The following is a 19,815-nucleotide window of genomic DNA, read 5'->3' on the forward strand; positions in this document are numbered from 1 at the left end:
CTTGAGGTTCTCGGGCCTAATATTTAGTGCCGCGTGATCAGACGTGCACATGTACAACCAATCTAACCCCTTGGTCACACAAGCTACCAGGCCCTCGGTCACACCAGTTACCCAACTGAACTGAGGGCAACACCAATATCGACCAATACCAATGGAATCCGAGTCAGGTTGACTGGGGGACTCGAATTCTGACACCACCGGCACCCACCCCGCGCTGGAAAAGTTTTCATGTGTCCCGCCCTGATGGATATACATCCAGTTTTTCCACCTCATGTTAAGACACGGGCCTAAAAAATCAGGTAGATCCAAGTCTTAAAGTGGACCACACCATAGGAAATATTGGTGATTGAACGGTCACTATTAAAAACTACCCCAGGATATTTGGGAAACGGATTGGCTACTCCCCCTGCCACCAGCCAATGGCTGGTGGTCGGTGATCTTTGGGCCCCACCATGATGTATGTGTTTCATCCATTCCGTCCATCTATTTTTCTAGATAATTTTAATATATGAGAAAAAAATTTGAGGTAAATCCCAATCTTAATTTGACCACATTAAAGTAAACAGTTTTTAATGAGCTTCGACCATTAAAAACTTTTTAGGGGCCATAAAAGTTTTGTCTCAAGCTGATCTTTGTTTTCTTCCCTTCATCTGGGCTTGTATGACCTAATCAACAGATTGGATGTCAAATAAACAGTACATTGGGCCTTAGGAGGATTTTAATGGTGGATATCCAAATACTATTGTTTTCCTATGGTGTGGTCCACCTGAGATTTATATCCCTCTCATTTTTTATACTCAAAACTAAAATTATCTTTAAAAATGGATGAACGGAATCGATGAAACACATAAATCATGGTGGGGCCCACAGAGCACCGACCACCAGCCCCGGGGCTGGTGGCAGGGGGAGTAGCCAATCCCTTTCCGGATATTTGCGCCCACGTGTTAACGACAGCTGGTCAAACTGATGGAAGAGTAGATATTTTAAGGACATCCTAGTGGACTTCGTAGCCTGGCCCAGAAGGGCAGCACGGAGGATAGCAGATTAGGTGCGGCCCAGCCTTACCCAGAACCGTGCGGCCCTTACCATAGGGCGACCTTTATATATGTATTTTATATCCATGTGGTCCATTCATTTTTCTGGATCAGCTTAGACCATTAGCCAAAATAATGAAGTAGATCTTATTCCCAGGTGGACCATATCATAGGAAATAATGGTGATAGACCATTAGTGGGCCACATAAGTTTCGGATCAAGCTGATATTTGTTTTATCATTCATCCAGTTTCACATGACTTTATCAACAGGTTTTATCAACAGATTAGATGGAAAATAACATTCCCAAAACCTTATGGTGGGCCATAAGAAGTTTTTAATGGTAGAGAGTTCATTCACCACTCTTTCCTATAATATGGTCCACCTAAGATTTAGATCTACTTAAATTTTGAGTTCATGCCCTTAAAATGATATGAAAAAACACATGAAGGGTGTGGATACAGAAGACATACATCAAGGTAGGCCCTACAGTAAAGGCCGCACTGTCTTGGTGAGGCCGGGGCCGCACCTAATCCGCTCCCGGCAGGCAGACAAGAAAGTCGCATCTGAGCCAGACTAGCCATTTGGCAGCATACGAGTAGGCCGTCTATGCGCCGCCCCGGCCCCTGGAACTCGAGTAAGGAGTATGGCCTGTCTTACGCCACCGGCCCACAGGTAAAGGTGAGTATGTTGGGAGCGGATCTTAATAGGTGTTAAACTTATCATGGCCCACCTTGATGATATGCTGTCTATCCACACCGTCCATCCGTTTTTTCAGCCCATTTTAGAGAACGGTCCCAAAAATTAAGCAAATCTAAATTTTAGATGGACCATACCGCAGGAAAGAATGGTGATTGAATGACCACCATTAAAAACTTACTAGGGCCCACAGTAATATTTATTTTCCATCCAACCTGCTGATAAGGTCAAGCAGACCTGGATGAAGGGAAAATATAAAGATCAGATGTGGCCCACAAAAAGTTTTTAATGGTTATTCACCACTTTTTCCAGTGGTGTGGTCCACCTGAGATTTAAATCTGCTTAATTTTTGGGGGTACGTCATAAAATTAGCTGAAAAAAATGAATGGACGGCGTGGATATAAAAAAAAATCATCAAGGTGGGTCCCACACGGTCTGGGTTACCCGGGTAACAGTACCTAATCCGCTCCCGAGTATGGTCCGCAGGTCAGCTTTGCCGGAAACGGATTGGCTACTCCCCCTGACATCGGCCCCGGAGCTGGTGGTCGGTGCTCTGTGGTCCCCACCATGATGTATTTGTTTCATCCATTCCGTTCATCCATTTTTAAATATCATTTTATATCTTTATCCCAAAAATGAGAGGGTTATAAATCTCAAGTGGATCACACCACAGGAAAAAAATAGTGATTGGATATCCATCATTTAAATCCTCCTAAGGCCTGCTGTACTGTTTATTTGACATCCAATCCGTTGATTAGGTCATAAAGACCCAGATGAAGGGATAAAACAAAGATCAACTTGATCCAATACTTTTATGGCCCCCAAAAAGTTTTTAACGGTCAAAGTTCATTCAACACTGTTTCCTGTAATGTGGTCTACTTCAGATTGGGATATATCTCATTTTTTGTGTATTACCATAAATTGATCTAGAGAAATAGATGGACGGAATGGATGAAACAAATACATTATGATGGGCCCACAGAGCACCGACCACCAGCTCCGGGGCTGGTGTCAGGGGGAGTAGCCAATCCGTTTCCCTCTTTGCCCAATCATTCATTCTAAGTCCCTATCGTACAAGTATGCTCCGCTTCTGATTAGTGGAAGAGTCTGACACAGAAGAAAGGGCATGCTAAAAATACACGCGCAACCCGAGGATGACCATGTCCCTTACACGTGTGCCAGATTGTCACACGTGCATCTAGCATGCCGGCCCATGTGAATTAAATTGCTACAGCGGCTCCCGCGAGGGGAGTCATGAGACCGATATACACTCACGTGCCTACGAGTCACATGTGTAAGATATCTGGTCCACGTACCGTGTGGGGCATGTTGTTGTGGCCCTCCTTACTGGATTGCCTGAGTGATGTCCCAGTGAATTTAAACGGCTGGATCGAATCGATCATTGCATGTACGTCTTCCGTAGTTTGGCACGTGTGCTGCGATTCACCTCTTCAGTATCTCCTCGCGCGTACCGCCGTAGAAATCCGTCGTCTCCAACACCAAAGCCTCGTGCGCATCACACGCGCGGGGTCTCCCACAGTCTGCAGAAGGACAGCTCCTTCTGACGGTCTCTTGAATCTATGAGACTGCCCTCCATTTCTATGGTTTTCAGACAGGTACGTTCTCTCCCTCTATCCGATCTCCTCTCCCTTCACATCGATCTCCCATTCTCCGTTTCAAGCTCTGCAAATCGATGCAGATCTCTTGCATGTCTACCTCGATTCGGGGCTGAACAGATCTTCAGATTCGATTTTCTACTCTAGTTGCAGTTCCGTTCTGCATTTTGAATTTCTATCGCTGATTGAATCCCTGCGATTGCTAATCATTGGAAAATTCTGATTACGGAGGTTGCAACATGACATTTGATATCCAAAGAGAATTGGGGTGCGTTTGGATGCTCAATTGAAATGACTTGCAATAATTTAGTCGATAAAGTGGAAATTAAAAAAATAGGGACGGCCCCAAGCATGTTAGTAATTAAGGAGAAGCCTTCCAAATTGCTGTCATTATTGTTTATAGTCCGACTAGAAGCGCATTAGACTGCAATTGGGTGTTTGGTTTTTGTGATGGATTATGGTGCATACCGGAATTAAGGTTTTTGTTACCGTTATGACTAAGGTGGCCAAAAAATAAAAATAAAATAAAAATAAAAATCAAGAGTTGCTGAACTCAAAGGGCAGTAAGTAGACCTGAACATATGGGTGATCTCTGCTACTGATTTCGATCACAATTGGCCTTTTGGTGTCCAATCGTGGGAATTTATCTTTGATGGATCGTCTCATGGGAATCTGGGTCCCCATGTTGGGGTGATTCCACAGGAATAAGGCAGTCTGGTAATAACGGACTTCCATTCAAGAAATGCTGTCCTTTGGCGTTCAAGGGGCATTTCAGGGATATATGCGTTCATACTTTCAATGTTTTTCTGTTCTTTATTGGTCAGATATTCGGTTTTTGTCTTTTATTTTTATTTTTATTTTTAACTTGCATATAAATGCTTACACTTGCTATCTTCTGCTTGTAAGCGTTGGTTTATTTTTCATTTTTTGACTTGTTTTAACACAGGTGATATGCTTCCTCACTTTTGATGGTCCATCTTAAAAGGCCATGAAAGTTCTTCAACCTTCAGGTTTGGATATGCTCACTGGATGCTGTACGGATTTTCTAGGTATAATGCTGTGAAATATTACTGCTATTTATCATACATTTGTATTTATTGGCTACCAACTAATATACGGTCAGTAGAATTTTCTTGCTAATTTAACAGGGTTTGAGCCAGCAGCTCAATGGTAGACAGGGCGTGTTTCAACATTGAGCTCTTTGGTTTGAGTCCAGCTTACCTATAAATAAATCTCTTTTAATAAAGGTCTTGTTATCTTGTTAAAAAAACGGTGGTAACGCCAAGGGGCAAGTGAGAGAGTATTTTTTTTCAAGCACTTGACCATCCCAACAGAGTCTCGAAGGGCATACCATCATGGATATCAATGCATGTTGCAAGTTATCATGAACAACTATGCTCTATCAACATTGGTCGTTTGCTTCTTACTTGAATCCTTGATATCGGAAACTTTCCATAGTTTTCTACGTTGTTCCTTTTTCCGAACCTTCTCTTCACATGACATGAGTTTCTCCTTTCAAATGACTGTGAAAAAGTGGCCTACTTCTCACGGGAGTGTAGGACAACATGCTTGGCCACAAAACGAAATCAACGTTTGATGAAGCAAGAAAACAAAGACTGTTGATCCCTGGATTTCTTAGAGGTAAATTACTAACAAAAGCTGCAAAACCTCTTGTAGGGGCCCCAAACGCACACGCCACAATTGTGCAAGACCCCCCATTTTCTTGAAAACATGGCAAGAAATATTATTAAATGATGCAACTACGGGCTGGAGAGTGTATACTAGGAGAAAGCATCACTTGCAAATCTAGATATCTAAAGAAATATCACTAATTTGGATCATTCGACAACTTCAATTTTCTGGTCAAAGTCAACCCTATGGCTGTTATTATTAAGGAAGTGATGCAACTATGGGCTGGAAAGTGTATGCTAGGAGAAAGCATCACTTGCAAATCTAGAGAGCTAAAGAAATCTAAAATTTTTAGACAGTTGACAACTTTGACCTTTTGGTCAAACTCAACCATTTGACTGTTGACCTTTGACCAAGTTATCACATGGGCAACATTGGTCTCATCTGGCAGGCCTTGGGATACGCGCACCGGATTCATTTTTATTTTTTGATTTGGATTGGTAGTTTGAGAGTTATTGAGTGTTTTAGTGTTAGTTTCGTTGGGAGGGGTATTTATGTAATATTGGGAGTACGGCATCTCATGGGGCATGGGATTTGGTTGCTTATAAATACCTTTTATATGTTAAACTTTAGGGTTGCTTGTTATTATTCTCAATAAGACTTTTCATATGAAAACTTCAGAGTTTTGAATTTGCATATGCATGAATGTCTAATATCTCAGCACGAGAAGGGTGTGATACATTTCTTCTAATCTTTGGGTGAGTCACATCCCAGAGGAGTATCTACTATTTCTAGTTTTTTATACTTCTATTTTCTCCATGTTTCTCTGTATAATCACTACCATACGAATTCTTGCTCTTGTTTGAATATGTTCAGACATGATTCCACAAGTTCTATTAGATTCTATTCAATCAAAGCTATTGGTTTCTGATCGGTAGATTAATCTGAATCTGCAGATTGATATGAGGATTTATTTTAAACAAATCTTCTCTATTTCTGGTTTAGACTCTTTTTGTTGAATCTGATTTGTGATTCATAGTGACTAAATTGTCAGACACAATTGAGTTGGTTGAAATAGATTAGCCTATGAAATCCTGGCTACAAATTTCCCTGTTTGTTTCATATATATATCCTAGTACAAATCTGTGTTTTCTGTGAGATCCTAGCTACAAATTTCCCTGTTTGTTTCATATATATCCTAATACAAATCTGCGTTTTCTGTTAATCAACCTAGAGTTATCTTGTTTTCACCACTGACAGTCCAGTCCATTACCCAAATAGCCTATAACCTATTGTTTGGGAAAAATGTGTAATTTTTGTTTAAGACTTGTGATTGGGTGTTCTTTCTGACCTTTCCATTGGCTGTTGGGCATTAGGCATCTCATATAGCTATGGTTGGTGTCATGGGTTTGACCATGAGAGGCAATGGTGTCAAATAGTTGATTATCTAGTGAGTCGTGAGAAAGGGATAAATTGTTGTGAGGAGATCCAAAGTCTCTTGACTACATTAAGGAATTGTTGCTGTCCTTGAGGAGTGGTTGAGTATTTTGAGCCTTGCTTGCAAATAAACATGAATACTCACGCATTGTGCACCCAAAAGAAAGTTAGGCTGAGTGGTCTTAATTAACATCCGAGAGTTGTTACATTCTGAGCTGTGTCTGACTAGTTACATCCCTGGGGAAAGCCTTTTATTAAAAGGTAAAAACCGGAGCAAGTGTCCTGTCTCATGGCGTAGGATGTGTTTTGAGTCTTTGGTATTTCATCTTCAGAGTGTTTAGAATTAAGAAGGTTGTGTTGGTTCTGGGGTACATGAATAGTTGACTTGACAACACCATGGGGGCTCACATGCTAGTGATGGGTGGATGATGGTTCCAAGTGTGTAGAGATCCTGGGGCTAGACTGGCGTACCAGTTGAAGGCCTCTCCTATGAGAGAACACTAAAGAGTAGCAGGCAATATTGTGGTACAATAGACTAATTGCCCATCGATATTAGAAAGTGGAATAGGTGCTCTTGCGGCGACCTAATGCTGTTGAGCTTTTAAAAGTCCGATTGTAAAGCCAGCAGGGAAGGCGAAATTGTCAAGTTTTGTTGGGTATGGCGTTCTGAAGATGAACTTGGTGTGTGCCTCTCTTTGTTGTTCTTGATGGATAATCTCTGGAAGTTGGCCTGAGCTGGGGTCAATAGTGGTGGCTGAACATAGGTCCCAATGGTCAAAAGTCGTTGTTGTGACGCGAAGCTCCCGCTAAGCAGAACCTGCTCATTAAGGACTGGCACCTCCAATGTTGGTGGGGGCGCTTGAGCTGTTGATGTGAAGACATTGAACCGTGCCCTTGTGGCAGTGATGAATGCCATCATTTCATCTAGCTTTGTTTGCATGTTCGCATTTTCTTAGAGGATGCGGACCATTTGGTCCTCTTGTGGAGGATCTAATCCTTGTGCTCCGGCCATCATGATAGAGGCAGTCTACATATGAGAGAAAGGATCAATTGGTGGGCTAACGGTATGAGCCAACATAGGTGAAGATTGCCAAGAGGAGGAAGTCGCACGGCTCGACTTAGGCGATTGAGCATTCGAGGAATTACGCAGAGTGGATGTAAAAGAGTTCCCAGAGGAGATGGGAGGAAATTGTTGTGCCAACAGCAATAACCGTGGCTAGATGGCCAACTGTTGGGGGATCGACAAGGGTGCCTTATCAGGAAGGGCACATACCAATCCCCTTGTGACGGGGCCCTCGGTGCATGAGGTGCATAGTTAAGGATGTATTGGTAGGCGAGTGGGGGTGGAAGTAGATCCGCTTAAGGTGCTGGTGGATGCAGCGGGGGCATGCAATGGATTGCGGTCTGGAAGAGGTTGAGATGGGCCCGACGAAGGCTATGGGGGTCATGGTTGTTGGAGCGAATGAGGCCCAAAGGTGAATCCCTTTGTGCGGCAGCAGAGGCCGGAGCTCTGGTTGTTACGTGGCTCTTGACCCGGGTTGTCAGTTCGTAGGAGGAGACATGCTTGATCATTGATGTGAAGGTAGCCTGGGTAGGGGCCTTGATTGTTGAGGTAGTCTTGGCTAGAGATGCCGCCTTGATGGTAGGTTGTGCCGTTGTGATGGCACCAGCCTGGGACACAACCTTGGATGGAGTGGAGACCTTAGCCATTGTGGCCTCCTTGGCTATAGTATGTGCTGTTGTGGTTGCACGATTCTAAGAACGGCCTTGGCCGTTAAGCAGGCCTTAGCCGTTGTGGTGGCCTTAGCTTGTGCTGAAGTGGCAGTTGGTATGGTTAGGCCATGTGGCACAATGACTGTGAATCCTCTAGTGGGGAGGAAAAATAGGAAGACCTCTTGTGAAGTGAATGCCATTGTTGCAGGGAAGTTGGATGCTGTCTCTTGTAGATTCAATAATAATGACGATGTCTTCTTGGCAGTGTTTTAAATATTGACGATATTAGCCGATATATCTTGTATCCCACCCGTGCGATACGAAATGCACAGGTAGTGTCGATATATCTCACATATTTGATCCAGTGAGCATTTTCAATTTTTGATCCATGTTTTTATTGTAAATCATGTTAAACCAGTGTCAAATGGTTACAAATCTATGATTCTTCATGTTTTCCATTCAAAATCATGGATTTGAAACTTTGATTTCGAGATTTGACGGACATGGGTCAAGTTGCGGAAAATTAAGAAAATCAAAATTTCTCAATTTCTCGCAAATCAGTTACAATCTTTGTATCCAAACACAAAATTAAACATGTATGTAACCTGATCTAGTCATTCTTCTTTTGCTTTTGAATGTATTTCTTGTGTTTCCATATGTCTTCTTACGTTTATAAATTATATGAATAGACTTTGAATATTAGGACCTCATACAAAGGAAACCCTTATTATGTGTACTTTTTTTTTGTAATGTTTTGATTTCTAAGTGTGTATTGATGTCTTTTTCAACAATCCCTGAAGTTTCATTGAAAAATTCGATCAATTTCCCAATGTTCCCACGTTTCCCAACAACATCGATACATTACGCGATACAACTGATATATCCCTTGCGATAACCAATATATATCCGTATCCCAAGGGTGCGATACATTACGTGATAACGATATTTAAAACATTGCTTCTTAGAAGTATAAAAGACAATCTGACAATGTAACTCATTCCGCTTTGGTTGAACCTTAAAGATGAAGGGAGGAATGTCCCCATTAGGAGTTGCCATTTTTGGCATCAAAGGGGTACTAAAAATCCCACTAAGTTATTCTTGGTGCACGATGTGTAAAGCATTCACATTTATTTACAAACAGAGGGGGAAGCACTTGAACAACTTCCTTAGGAAAGCAATGTTCCTTTTTGCATCAGGGCACGTGCAGAATTCCTCACTTCAATTTATCAGAACCCGTGAAGTACCCAAATCCCAAGCGCAATTGAACATTTTGGGTTGAAGTCCCTAGTGGAGTCGCCAATTTTTTTTTTTTTGGGACAAAATGTGTAATTGTTGTTTAAGACTTTTGATTTGATGTTTTGACCTTTCTGTTAGCCGCTGGGCATTAGGCGTCTGATATAGTTGTGGTTGGCTTCATGGGTTTGACTATGAGAGGCAGTGTGTCAGATAGCTGATTGGCCAGCGAGGCGTGAGAAAGGGACAAATTGTTGTGAGGAGATTTAGAGTCTCTTGACCGCATTAAGGTGTTGTTGCTGTCCTTGAGGAGTTGTTGATTATTTTGAACCCTACTTGCAAATAAACATGAATACTCACATGTTGTGTACAGTGTACTTGAAAGAAAGTCGAGTTAAGTGGATTTCATTAATATTTGGGAGTTGTTACATTTCGGGATGTGTTCCGACACAGGCCCTTAATTACATCTCTGGGGAGAACCCTTGGTTAAAAGGTAAAAACCAGAGCAGGTGTCCTATCATGGCATAGGATGTATTTTGAGTCCTTGGTTTTTCGTCTTTAGAGTGTCTAGAATCAAGAAGGTCGCGTTAGCCTTGGCGTACATGAGCAAATGACTTGACAATGTTGTGGGGGCTCACATGCTAATGATAGGTGGATGATGGTTCTCTAGCTCTCACCATGGGGTTATGAGATCCTTTGCGCTGGTGCCAACCGTTAAGGGGGGTATGCGCCTGATCCGGGGTGTGGCTGTATGAGAGGTCCACCATGGGATGTCTTCGCCCGTAGCCATCCTGTGGGTTAAAGGAGAACTACGCTTATGCGCAGATGATGTTGGTGGATCTGTGTTTGGGCGCAAAGCTCAATCCAATAGCGCTTGGCACTTGGCATCAAGGCTTGCATCGTGGGGTCTCGGCGCATAGTGCAAGGCTTCTCCATTCATTGAGATCCCTAGCGCATGGAGCAAGGCCATCCTAATGAAGGGGACAAAAGGTTCAGGCAAGTGAGGCTCACCTTATGGGCGTATGTGCCTGGAGGTTCTAAGTTCTCCGTCTCTTTTCGTCTCGATCTCTCTTTTGTTATGATTCTTCTCTCTCTCTCTCTCCCCCCCCCCCTCTCTCACTCTCTCCGTCGTCTCTAGTGAGTGTCAGGGGGATTTATAGGGTTGTGGGCCTGATTTTCTCGGTGCCTGGAGGTGTGGATCTCTGCGCTTGCCTTGGTAGTTTGCAGCACAGAGCCTTCCATTGGTTTCCTGCTTCCTCGTGCGATGTGATGATGTCATTGTTCGATGTAGAGCTACTGGAGCTGAGCTGATGTGGCGCAATGGTTTTGTCGAATGTGTGGGGCCATTTTGGCTAAGTACCAAAATTCATATGTCAACACCTATTTTCCTTTAACCCTTGAACTCTGAGCCTACCCTATCCAGTCTTAATTTCCCTTATTTTAAACAATAAGCCTATCCTGTTTGTCCCATACTTTGCTGAACCAAGCCTAGATTCAGAATTTGTTGTTATTTTCCAAGACCCCCATCTGAGACTACATCAGGAAGGGGAATGGAATTCCCGATACAAAAAGCAGGACGGGATGTGCCTGAGTTAGCCAAAGCTGAAACAACAGAGTTAACACCATTCGGAGCCAGGGCAAATGAAATATTTAGCCTGGCAGCAATAGTGTTAATCGCTTGATGACTTAAAATCATGGACCAAGGTGCAACATCGACTCCTGAAATCCAGGGAATTACATCAGAATGGCAGCATCCCATTCTAATTGGTTTGTCGCAAAATGCAATAATACTTCTGGATGTTGAGCAGAGATTCCTAAAGGGCCAATGGTATGACCTGCTGGCTTGACTTCCTGAAGGGCCAAGATTGTCAAACACAGGAAGAACAAATTTTTTAGTTATAAAACTATAAAGCTGGTCTTTCTTCTCTTCTGTACATCTTTTATAAGCAAAGCTAAAACAAACCCTATTTAACTTCTATTCTCATCACTAATTTTATAAATGTTAGCGACTTTTAGTCCTAACCACTAATCTTATAAATCTTACTTACGTTTAATCCCCACCACTAACTATTTAAAAGTAGCAAAATACCTTCAAAAAAAAAAGGCTTAAAAGTTGAGATAAGTTTCATTGCCTTGAAGCCCAAAATGGTGACATCTCACAATACTTGTAGAGACAATTGTTAGATCTAGAGAAAAGACTGCTGAAACTAGCTATGAAATGCTCAAAATGGACACCGGGGTGAAAAGTTGCGCCTCCTGAAAGGCAGTTGTCCGAATCTCTATGGGGTTTGAAAATTCAGGACGCATTTTGTGGCATCCTTTCATTGTTGCTTCAGTTAATTTTGATCCTGGTTGATCCAACATTCCTGCATAAGTCATCTATCGAAAAAAAAAAAAGAAAAAAGAAAAATCCCGCATCGGTCTGAGATTCTTGGTTTGAAAGATTTTTTGCATTGAACTGCTGGAGGCAGCCTCAAGTGCAGGGGTTTGGATTTGTTACATCTTCAACCTTTGCTATTTTATGCAGATTGTGATGCCCATTATTGATGGTCTGTATCACAAGTGTCACATTGATCAAACAATCTTAACCATGTGCCTATCATGGTTACGAAGAAAAGTTGTCAGTTTCCAAATTCAACGGGTAAATAAGGTGCTCAACTGTCATGATCGTCTGATCAATGTTTTTGTGGGTTATGATCCATAAACAATTGGGCCAACAATTCTACTGGTCTAGATCACCACAAATCTGTTCGACAAGTACAATGAAAGGGTCACCATGTGTTCAACAATCACTATAGGGTAGCTCTTCTAAATATAAAAAGAGACACCAACATGGAGTGCCTCCCATGTGCAATCGCATGCGCAGTTTTTAGTAGTAATAAATATAACCCTAACCCTGGCACAAGACTAAGCCACACTTAACCTAACCTTAATTGTTTTTTTTTTTTTTTAAATGGCTAACCTAACCCTAACCATAACCATAATCATATTTCCTAATTAACTGAACTCCCAACCAAACCCAACCAATTATAGGCCATGTGTAAATAAGTAAAACTATGTTACAAAAGACTTCTGTTTACTTGGGCCGTGAGCATCCATCATTGAAGGAGTTACAAAGGTGGGGCCTTCCATACGTTTCCTAATAGCCATAGGTAGTGCAAAAATTTCCTTTTACACTGAGACTTGGGCCTTGAGCATCCATCATTCATTGGGTGCTGCTCTCTTTCTTTATGTTTTTTTTTTTTTTTTGAGAAGATATTGAAGATTCCATTAAATTAAAGAGAGGAAGTAGAATTTTCAAACAACAAAAAGTGGAGTGCCCCTGAGGTATCGAAAGAGCCTAGTGGATTGTCAGATCCATTATCTAGTGTCTGAAATTACATCTTCAATATTCCCTGAAACAAAACCTAACCTCCTGGGCCCTGGTCCATTGTAACAAAGCGGAGTTGCTTAGAACGATCCTTAAGGATAGATCTGAGAAATGCTCCTTTGCCATTGTTAAGGACTCTGTGTTTCTTTATGTTGATGGACTGAAGGCTATGAAGGGCCTTGGAGGCCCACTTCCCTTGGCCTTCTGTTTCCTAGTTTTTTGGGAAACTTCTTCGTTTTTTACATCAGAAGCTGCTGCACCACCCACTCATTTCTTGTCTTTTAATTAAAGTCCTCTTCACTATAGCTCTTAGCTTTCCATGTAGGAAAGCAAAAGAATTTTGGCTCCACACTCATCCACCCACCGCCACCCACCCAAACTCACTCACAGACACACACACACACATCATTGTTTCTCCATCAAGGAATGTTAAGGTGCCTCTTGATAAGTACTGTTTTTCAGCTTCAGTGTACGGGGGCAATGGGCTGGGTAGCCTGCCCGACCCGATGAGTCCAACCTGGCTTTGGGCTGGGCAAGAACCTGTTAGCTTGGCTCATGGGCAGGGCTTGGGCCTTGCATGCATGGCCTGATCAACTTTTGGGTCGGGCTTGGGCTCATGTCATTTTAGCCCAGTCCAACCAAATTTATATGTACATGTGTTATATCCTACAAATATGCCATTCCAATCTTCAGTTAGGCAACCCATCCATCTTGAATATAGATAGTTGCTGTCATTTCTCTAAAATGTCTATTTCTTTGTGGATGTGGGCCATACTTGATCAACGGATATATTAGGGTTATTCAAGTGGAAAAATAGGGATTTTATCAATTTTCAGGATTGGTGGAAAATTTCAGTCTCAGGCTTGGGCCTGCTGTTTTAGGCTAATCAGGGCTCGGGCTGGGCTCATGCCTTGGATCTTAAGTGTCAGGTCAAGCCTGGGTCTAGCCTAGTCCAAACCCGGCCCATTGCCACCCCTACTTACGTGTAGGGAGTGATGGTTCTAAGAGGTTGTCAGTTAAGATCTCTATATTGCTTTTAGACAATGTCTTTTCAGTTAAGATCTCTACATTGCTTTTAGACAATGTCTTGTTCAAAATGCAAGTGATGATTGTATATACACATTAGTTCTTTTAGATGTTCAAATCACTCCACATGCACTTCTTTAACTTACTGATTTTAATAAACTCGTTGGTTGTAATCAACCATGTTATAGACTATTAGATAGCGCTTGATTGTAATTAACCTATGTAATAGTCTATTACATAGCACCTATGGGAATTTTGTGCTATTATTGCTGGTCCCCAGTCCTGATAAAGGAGGGTTCCGTCAAGTTGGCAGCCGGTGTCAAACTTACACCGTAACTTTCATCATGAATCCAAAGAATGATGGAACAAGATTCATGTTGCCAATCCCATTGTGGGATGAGGCTTAGATGATGATGATGAGATGTTCATTAAGAAATTGAAAGTGACACTTCACTAATTTTTATGTTTGTAGGTCTTCTATCTAAAATAAGTTCGCGGATCAGTATTTGACCATTAAAGCATGGTAAGTTCTTATAAGTTATAATGTACTAGATCACATTGCAATTGCATTGATTGATATTTGAATTTGCATCTTAGGGCCTGTTTGGTTTGGTGAAAATACAGGTAAACTATGGTAAAAGCATAATAATGAGCAAGGGCGTTGTTTGAAATATTGGTGGAATTTCACGTTGAATTTCACACAAAGCTCAACCTCGTAGAAGCAAAAACTCTGTGGGCCCCACCATGATGTACGTGTTATATCTACACTGTCCATTCATTTTCTCAGATCATTTTAGGACATGAGCCGAAAAATGAGGCAGATCCAAAGCTCAAGTGAACCACACCATAGAAAACAGTGGGTTCAATGGTGGAGTCATTATTCCCACTGCTTCCTTTAGTGTGGTCTACTTGATCTTTGGATCTTCCTCATTTTAGGGTTGATGTCCTAAAATGATTCGGCAAAATGAATGGACGGCGTGGATATAACACATACAACATGGTGGGGCCCACAAAGTTTTGCCACGTATACATTGTAAGGATGTCACGCAAATTGAGTGACCTTTGGATTGCCGTACCTGTCAAATCTTGCTGGAGTAAATACGAATGTAATTACCTTAGGGCTTGTTTGATTGGTTGTAATTACATGTAGTCAAATGTAAATAAGAAATAATTATTAACTTTTGCATTTAAAAAAAAAAATGTAAAGGGAGCTGAGGTTGGTTACCGCGCTACGTGACAAAATTTGTGGGCCCTACCATGATATATATATGTTTCATCCATGCCGTTCCTTCATTTTGTCTGATCATTTTAGGGCATGAGCCTAAAATGGGGTTAGATCCAAAGCTCAAGTGGCCCACAATGGGAATAATGATGTCCACCATTGAACCTACTGATTGTTGTGGTGTGGTCCACTTGAGCTTTGGATCTGCCTCATTTTTGGGCTCACACAATAAAACGATTTGAAAAAATGAATGAGCAATGTGGATATAACAAATATATCATGGTAGGGCCTACAAATTTTGGCTTGGAAGAAGGTTGAAATTTGCATAGTTTTTGAGGTGGAGATTCTGCCTTTTCCAAAAACCTGCAAAAGCTATCATTGTACTTTTACCATCAATTGTCTGTATTTACTGACTATCAAACATGCCCTTAATTTACCTTTAATTACGTGGAACCAAACAGGCCCTTAGTGGGCACTAGATGTAAGCATTTGAATGGTTGTATCATCATTATTATTATTGTTTTTTTTTTTCGTGTATTCGACAGGTAAGATTGTTCCCATGCAAACAGTTGATCTAAGAAGTATCTTTTGTTAAACTTAGTAGGTTACCTCATTGACATGAAAACTGTGACTAAAAGATCATCTCAAGCCAACTAGAGAAAGTCTAAGATCTCTAGACAACTCCAATGTCTCATCAATGTACTTGCTAGCCTCCAAGAACCGGATTCATTTTGAAATTGCTTTCCACAAGTAGATGATCCTCCCAACTTATTTATTTATTTATTTTCTTGATCAACTAACTAAAACATTCATTAAAGGCAAAGAACTGCAGCACAGGATTAAAAATACAAGGCACAACTTGAAAGAAAACTACAATGCGATCCCACACTTACTGGTTAAACGAAGTGTTTAACCAGGGAGGAGACGATGGTAACTAATGTTATCCCCCTCTGCTACACCATTCATCCACACCACAACACTGGACCACCTGGTGAGCTCCTCTATGTAACCTGACTATTCGAAGATGGAGCCTTTAATTTTGTCGATAAAGCCTTTGATGGGAATCTGGACGTCCCTGAAGATTTTGGTATTTCTTTCTTTCCACAAGAGTTAGCTGACTGCATATCAACTTCGCTGGATACTTGACGAAGAAAGGACTTTGCCGTGAATTTTATGGATTTCTCCCAAATCCAGACTCTTTCATCTACATTCATCGGGGGATAGACGGACATTCTGTAATATAGATAGCAGGGATTGAAACTTGATCATTTCCTCATCTTTTAAATTCCTTCTTAATATAATATTCCACCCAATATTCTCACATCTAATTTCCACACAATCCTTCACTGATACATGCTTCTTCCCCACCAGTCTGTAGAGGTTCGGGAAACTGGAAGCCAGCAAGTTGTTGCTTGCCCACACATCCTCCTGGAAAAGCGTCACCTCCCCATTGTTGACGGAGAACCTAAAACCATCTCCCAGTGTCTTGCCCCAGCGCTTCGACCTGTTTCCTGAATCAGCAACGTCTCTCCACATTTTTAACACGGCATTCCTCCGAGGAATGTTTTGGTCCCAACCCCTGTTTGATTCCCCTTCTCTACAATTAATTTCCACCAAAATGCCTCTTTTTCTCTCCCAAAATGCCACCACCATTTACTGAGTAAACTTCTATTTCTTTCTCTAACCTTTTCGTTGCCTAGCCCACTTGCCTCTTTTGCTTTTCAGATTGCCTTCGATTTCATCAAATGAAGATTCTTCTTGTCCGCCAATGATCCCCATAAGAACTGCCTTTAGATTTTTTCTATTCTTGTTGCAACCGAAGTAGGAATCTTGAATAAGGATAAGAAGTAGACGGAGATTGGTCAACATCGATCTAATAAGTGCAATCCACCTCCCAAGGACAGGTGGCCTCTCTTCCGTGAAGCCTCTTCTCAATCCTTTTGATCACCGGATTCCAAATTCTCGATGATGCCCCCACCACTCCCAACGCAAACCAAGGTATGTGATAAGGAAATTGAGGGATTTGCAACCTATCTGATTAGCCAGAAACTTGAGGCTCTCTTCATTTATTCCAATAAAGGACAACGAGCTCTTGTATAGGTTGATTTTAAGACTTGATACCACCTCAAAGCATCAAAGAATGGCCTTTATGTTGATGATTTCATGTGTATCTGCTTAGTAGAAGACCACAACATCATCTCCAAATTGGAGATGTGATATCGTAAGCGATCCAACCTTGAAGCCTTCTATCATACCCTATTCATTTATCCCAATTCCCAATCTTGGATAACAAGCTCTTGGACAAGTTGACTTTAAGATTCGATATTGCCTCAAAGCATCAAAGGATGGCCTTTATGTTGATGATTTCATCTGAATCTGCTTTGCAGAAGAGCATAATGCCGTCTCCGAGGCGGATCCGCAGCAAGTCGACAACCTTCGTAAAGCTTTCCTTTGTTTTGAAGCTGTGTCGAGCCTGCACATTAATGAAAGCAAGTATGAACTATTGGGTATCAATCTCCCTCTGGAAGAAATCAGCATTCTAGCGATGACGTTTGGATGCAAAGTGGGGACATTCTCGTCTAAATATTTGGGCCTCCCTCTCTGTTTAGGTTAGGTTGGTAAGCATCTCTGGGACCCATCATTGAAAGATTCGAGCGCAAGTTATCAATGTGGAAAAAGAGATGTATGTCTATTGGAGGTAGAATTACGATGATCAAGGTGGTTCTGTCAAGTGTTCCTTTGTACTTCATGTCCATTTTCAGATGCCTGAAGAGTGTTCTGGACAAGTTGGAGAAGTTAGGAAGAGATTTCCTCTGGCAAGGGGGAGAGGACAAGTGGAAGTTCTAACTCTTGAGATGGGATTTGGTTTGTATGCCTAAGGAGGCATGTGGTTTAGGTGTGATAGACCTAGACTCCATGAACAGGGCGCTATTGGGAAAATGGCTTTGGTGTTTTGTGTCAGAAGAAGGTTCTCTCCGGAAGAAAGTCATAGGTAGGAAGTGTGGGGTGGAGAAAGAGGGCTCGTGGCCCAAGAATTCCTCAGTGTACAGGGCTCAGGGGTTTGGAGAGCTATCATGAAGATGAAAAGCTCTATTAAGAAGGGGTCTGTTTTGTTGCAGGTATGGGTTCAAAAATCCAATTCGAGAAGGACACTTGGCTAGGCGAGAGATGTTTGCTGGATCAATTTCCAAATTTAGCTCGTGCAATGTTGAATTTGGATGTCACTGTAGAAAAGTGCTATGTTAGGCAATGACCCTTTGGTCACGAACTTCCTTTGATTTAGAGAAATCTGTCGGAAAATGAAGAGGACGAACTATTGTGTTTGCTTAGTATGCTTGTTTCTGTGCATCTCACGGAGGATCCAGATTCGGTTTGATGGAATGTCAACAAATCTAGGTATTTCACCGTTTCTTCCTTCTTTCGCTCTCTTTCTGGTACCGGGGCTAGGCTTCGCAATCTGTTTTGTTCGGTTTTATGGTCATATGGGGACCCTTCCAAGATTTCAACATTTGCATGGTTGGTTAGAAGAATCCTTACTTATGATTAGTATTTTAAATGTCGACGATATCGGCCGATATATCCCACGATATATCTTGTATCCCACCATTGTGATACGAAATGCACAAGTAGTGCGATATATCCCACATGTTTGATCTGGTGAGCATTTTCGAATTTTGATCCTTTTATTTAATGTAAATCATGTTAAACTAGTGTCAAATTGTTATAAATCCATGATTATTCATTTTTTGCATGAAAAATCATGGATTGGGAGCTTCGATTTCGAGATTTGGAGCTTCGATTTCCCAATTTCTCGCAAATCTTTTGCAATCTTTGTGTCCAAACATGAAATCAAACATGTAACCTAATCTAGTGATTCTTCTTTTGCTTTTGAATGTATTGCTTGTGTTTCCACAAGTCTTCTTACATTTTTAAATTATATGAATAGACATTGAATATACTTGCATCAATTCAGTTAGACAACGCATAGATTAGGACCCCATACGTGTGTACTTTTTTTTTTGTTATGTTTTGATTTATAAGTGTGTATTGATGTCTTTTTTAACAATCACCGAAGTTTCATTGAAAAGTTCAACCAATTTCCCAATGTTTACAACAACAACAACGATACATTACACGATACAACCGATATATCCCATGCGATAACCGATACGTATTTGTATCCCAAGAATGCGATACGTAACACGATACCGATATTTCGAACATTGCTTATGATAACTTGAGAAAGCATGGTCTAGTGATTATCAACGCTTGTCCCATGTGTTTATGCAGTGAAGAATCAATGGACCACCTTCTCCTGCTGTCCTTTTGCCAAGGAAGTATGGGATAGTTTTCTGGCATCTTTTGGGGTAGCTTGGGTATTCCCCAATTTAGTTAATGACTTGCTAGTTCATTGGCATGGCGGTGATGTTGGAAAATTGGGCCGAAAGGTGTGGTGGCTTTTGCTTCTTGCGGGTTTATGGTGCATCTGGATTGAAAGAAACAATAGATGTTTTAATGACTCTTCTAGGAATGTGAAGTCAGTCTTTTGCATTGTGTGATCTCTAATTATGGGGTGGGCGGTTGCGTCCGCAAAGCTTAGGGATTGTAACCTTTCCGGCTTTGATTGGTCTTCTTTGTGATTTTCTTTTGTTGTATTCTTTGCAGCTTTGCCGCCTTCTTAATAAATTCATAGTTAACCTTAAAAAAATAAAAATAAAAATAATAATTTCATCTCCGAATTTGAGAAGTGATATCTTAAGAGATGCCTCTTTGAAAAGATATCTCATATCCGCAACTACCATCAAGAACAAGAAGGGGTAGAGAGGATCTCCTTAGC

At 41.4% G+C, this 19,815-nt stretch overlaps 1 protein-coding gene across 8 annotated transcripts in view; it reads left to right on the plus strand.

Moving 5' to 3' along the window:
* The first annotated feature begins 3,196 nt into the window (after nucleotides 1-3,196).
* Nucleotides 3,197-19,815, plus strand: part of LOC131236981 (vacuolar protein sorting-associated protein 26A) — a 106,834-nt gene continuing 90,215 nt past the window's right edge. The window contains exons 1-3 of one of the 8 annotated variants that reach the window (XM_058234573.1): nucleotides 3,197-3,348; nucleotides 4,295-4,397; nucleotides 14,229-14,279. In XM_058234573.1, the coding sequence (XP_058090556.1) occupies nucleotides 14,277-14,279 (3 nt within the window). In that variant the 5' untranslated portion in view covers nucleotides 3,197-3,348; nucleotides 4,295-4,397; nucleotides 14,229-14,276. Of the gene's footprint in view, nucleotides 3,349-3,381; nucleotides 3,617-4,294; nucleotides 4,398-5,716; nucleotides 5,736-14,228; nucleotides 14,280-19,815 lie in introns of those variants that run through there. The other 7 variants (XM_058234575.1, XM_058234574.1, XM_058234576.1 and 4 more) reach the window with 7 other exon arrangements.

Source organism: Magnolia sinica, chromosome 2, assembly GCF_029962835.1.
Source record: "Magnolia sinica isolate HGM2019 chromosome 2, MsV1, whole genome shotgun sequence".
NCBI lineage: Eukaryota > Viridiplantae > Streptophyta > Magnoliopsida > Magnoliales > Magnoliaceae > Magnolia > Magnolia sinica.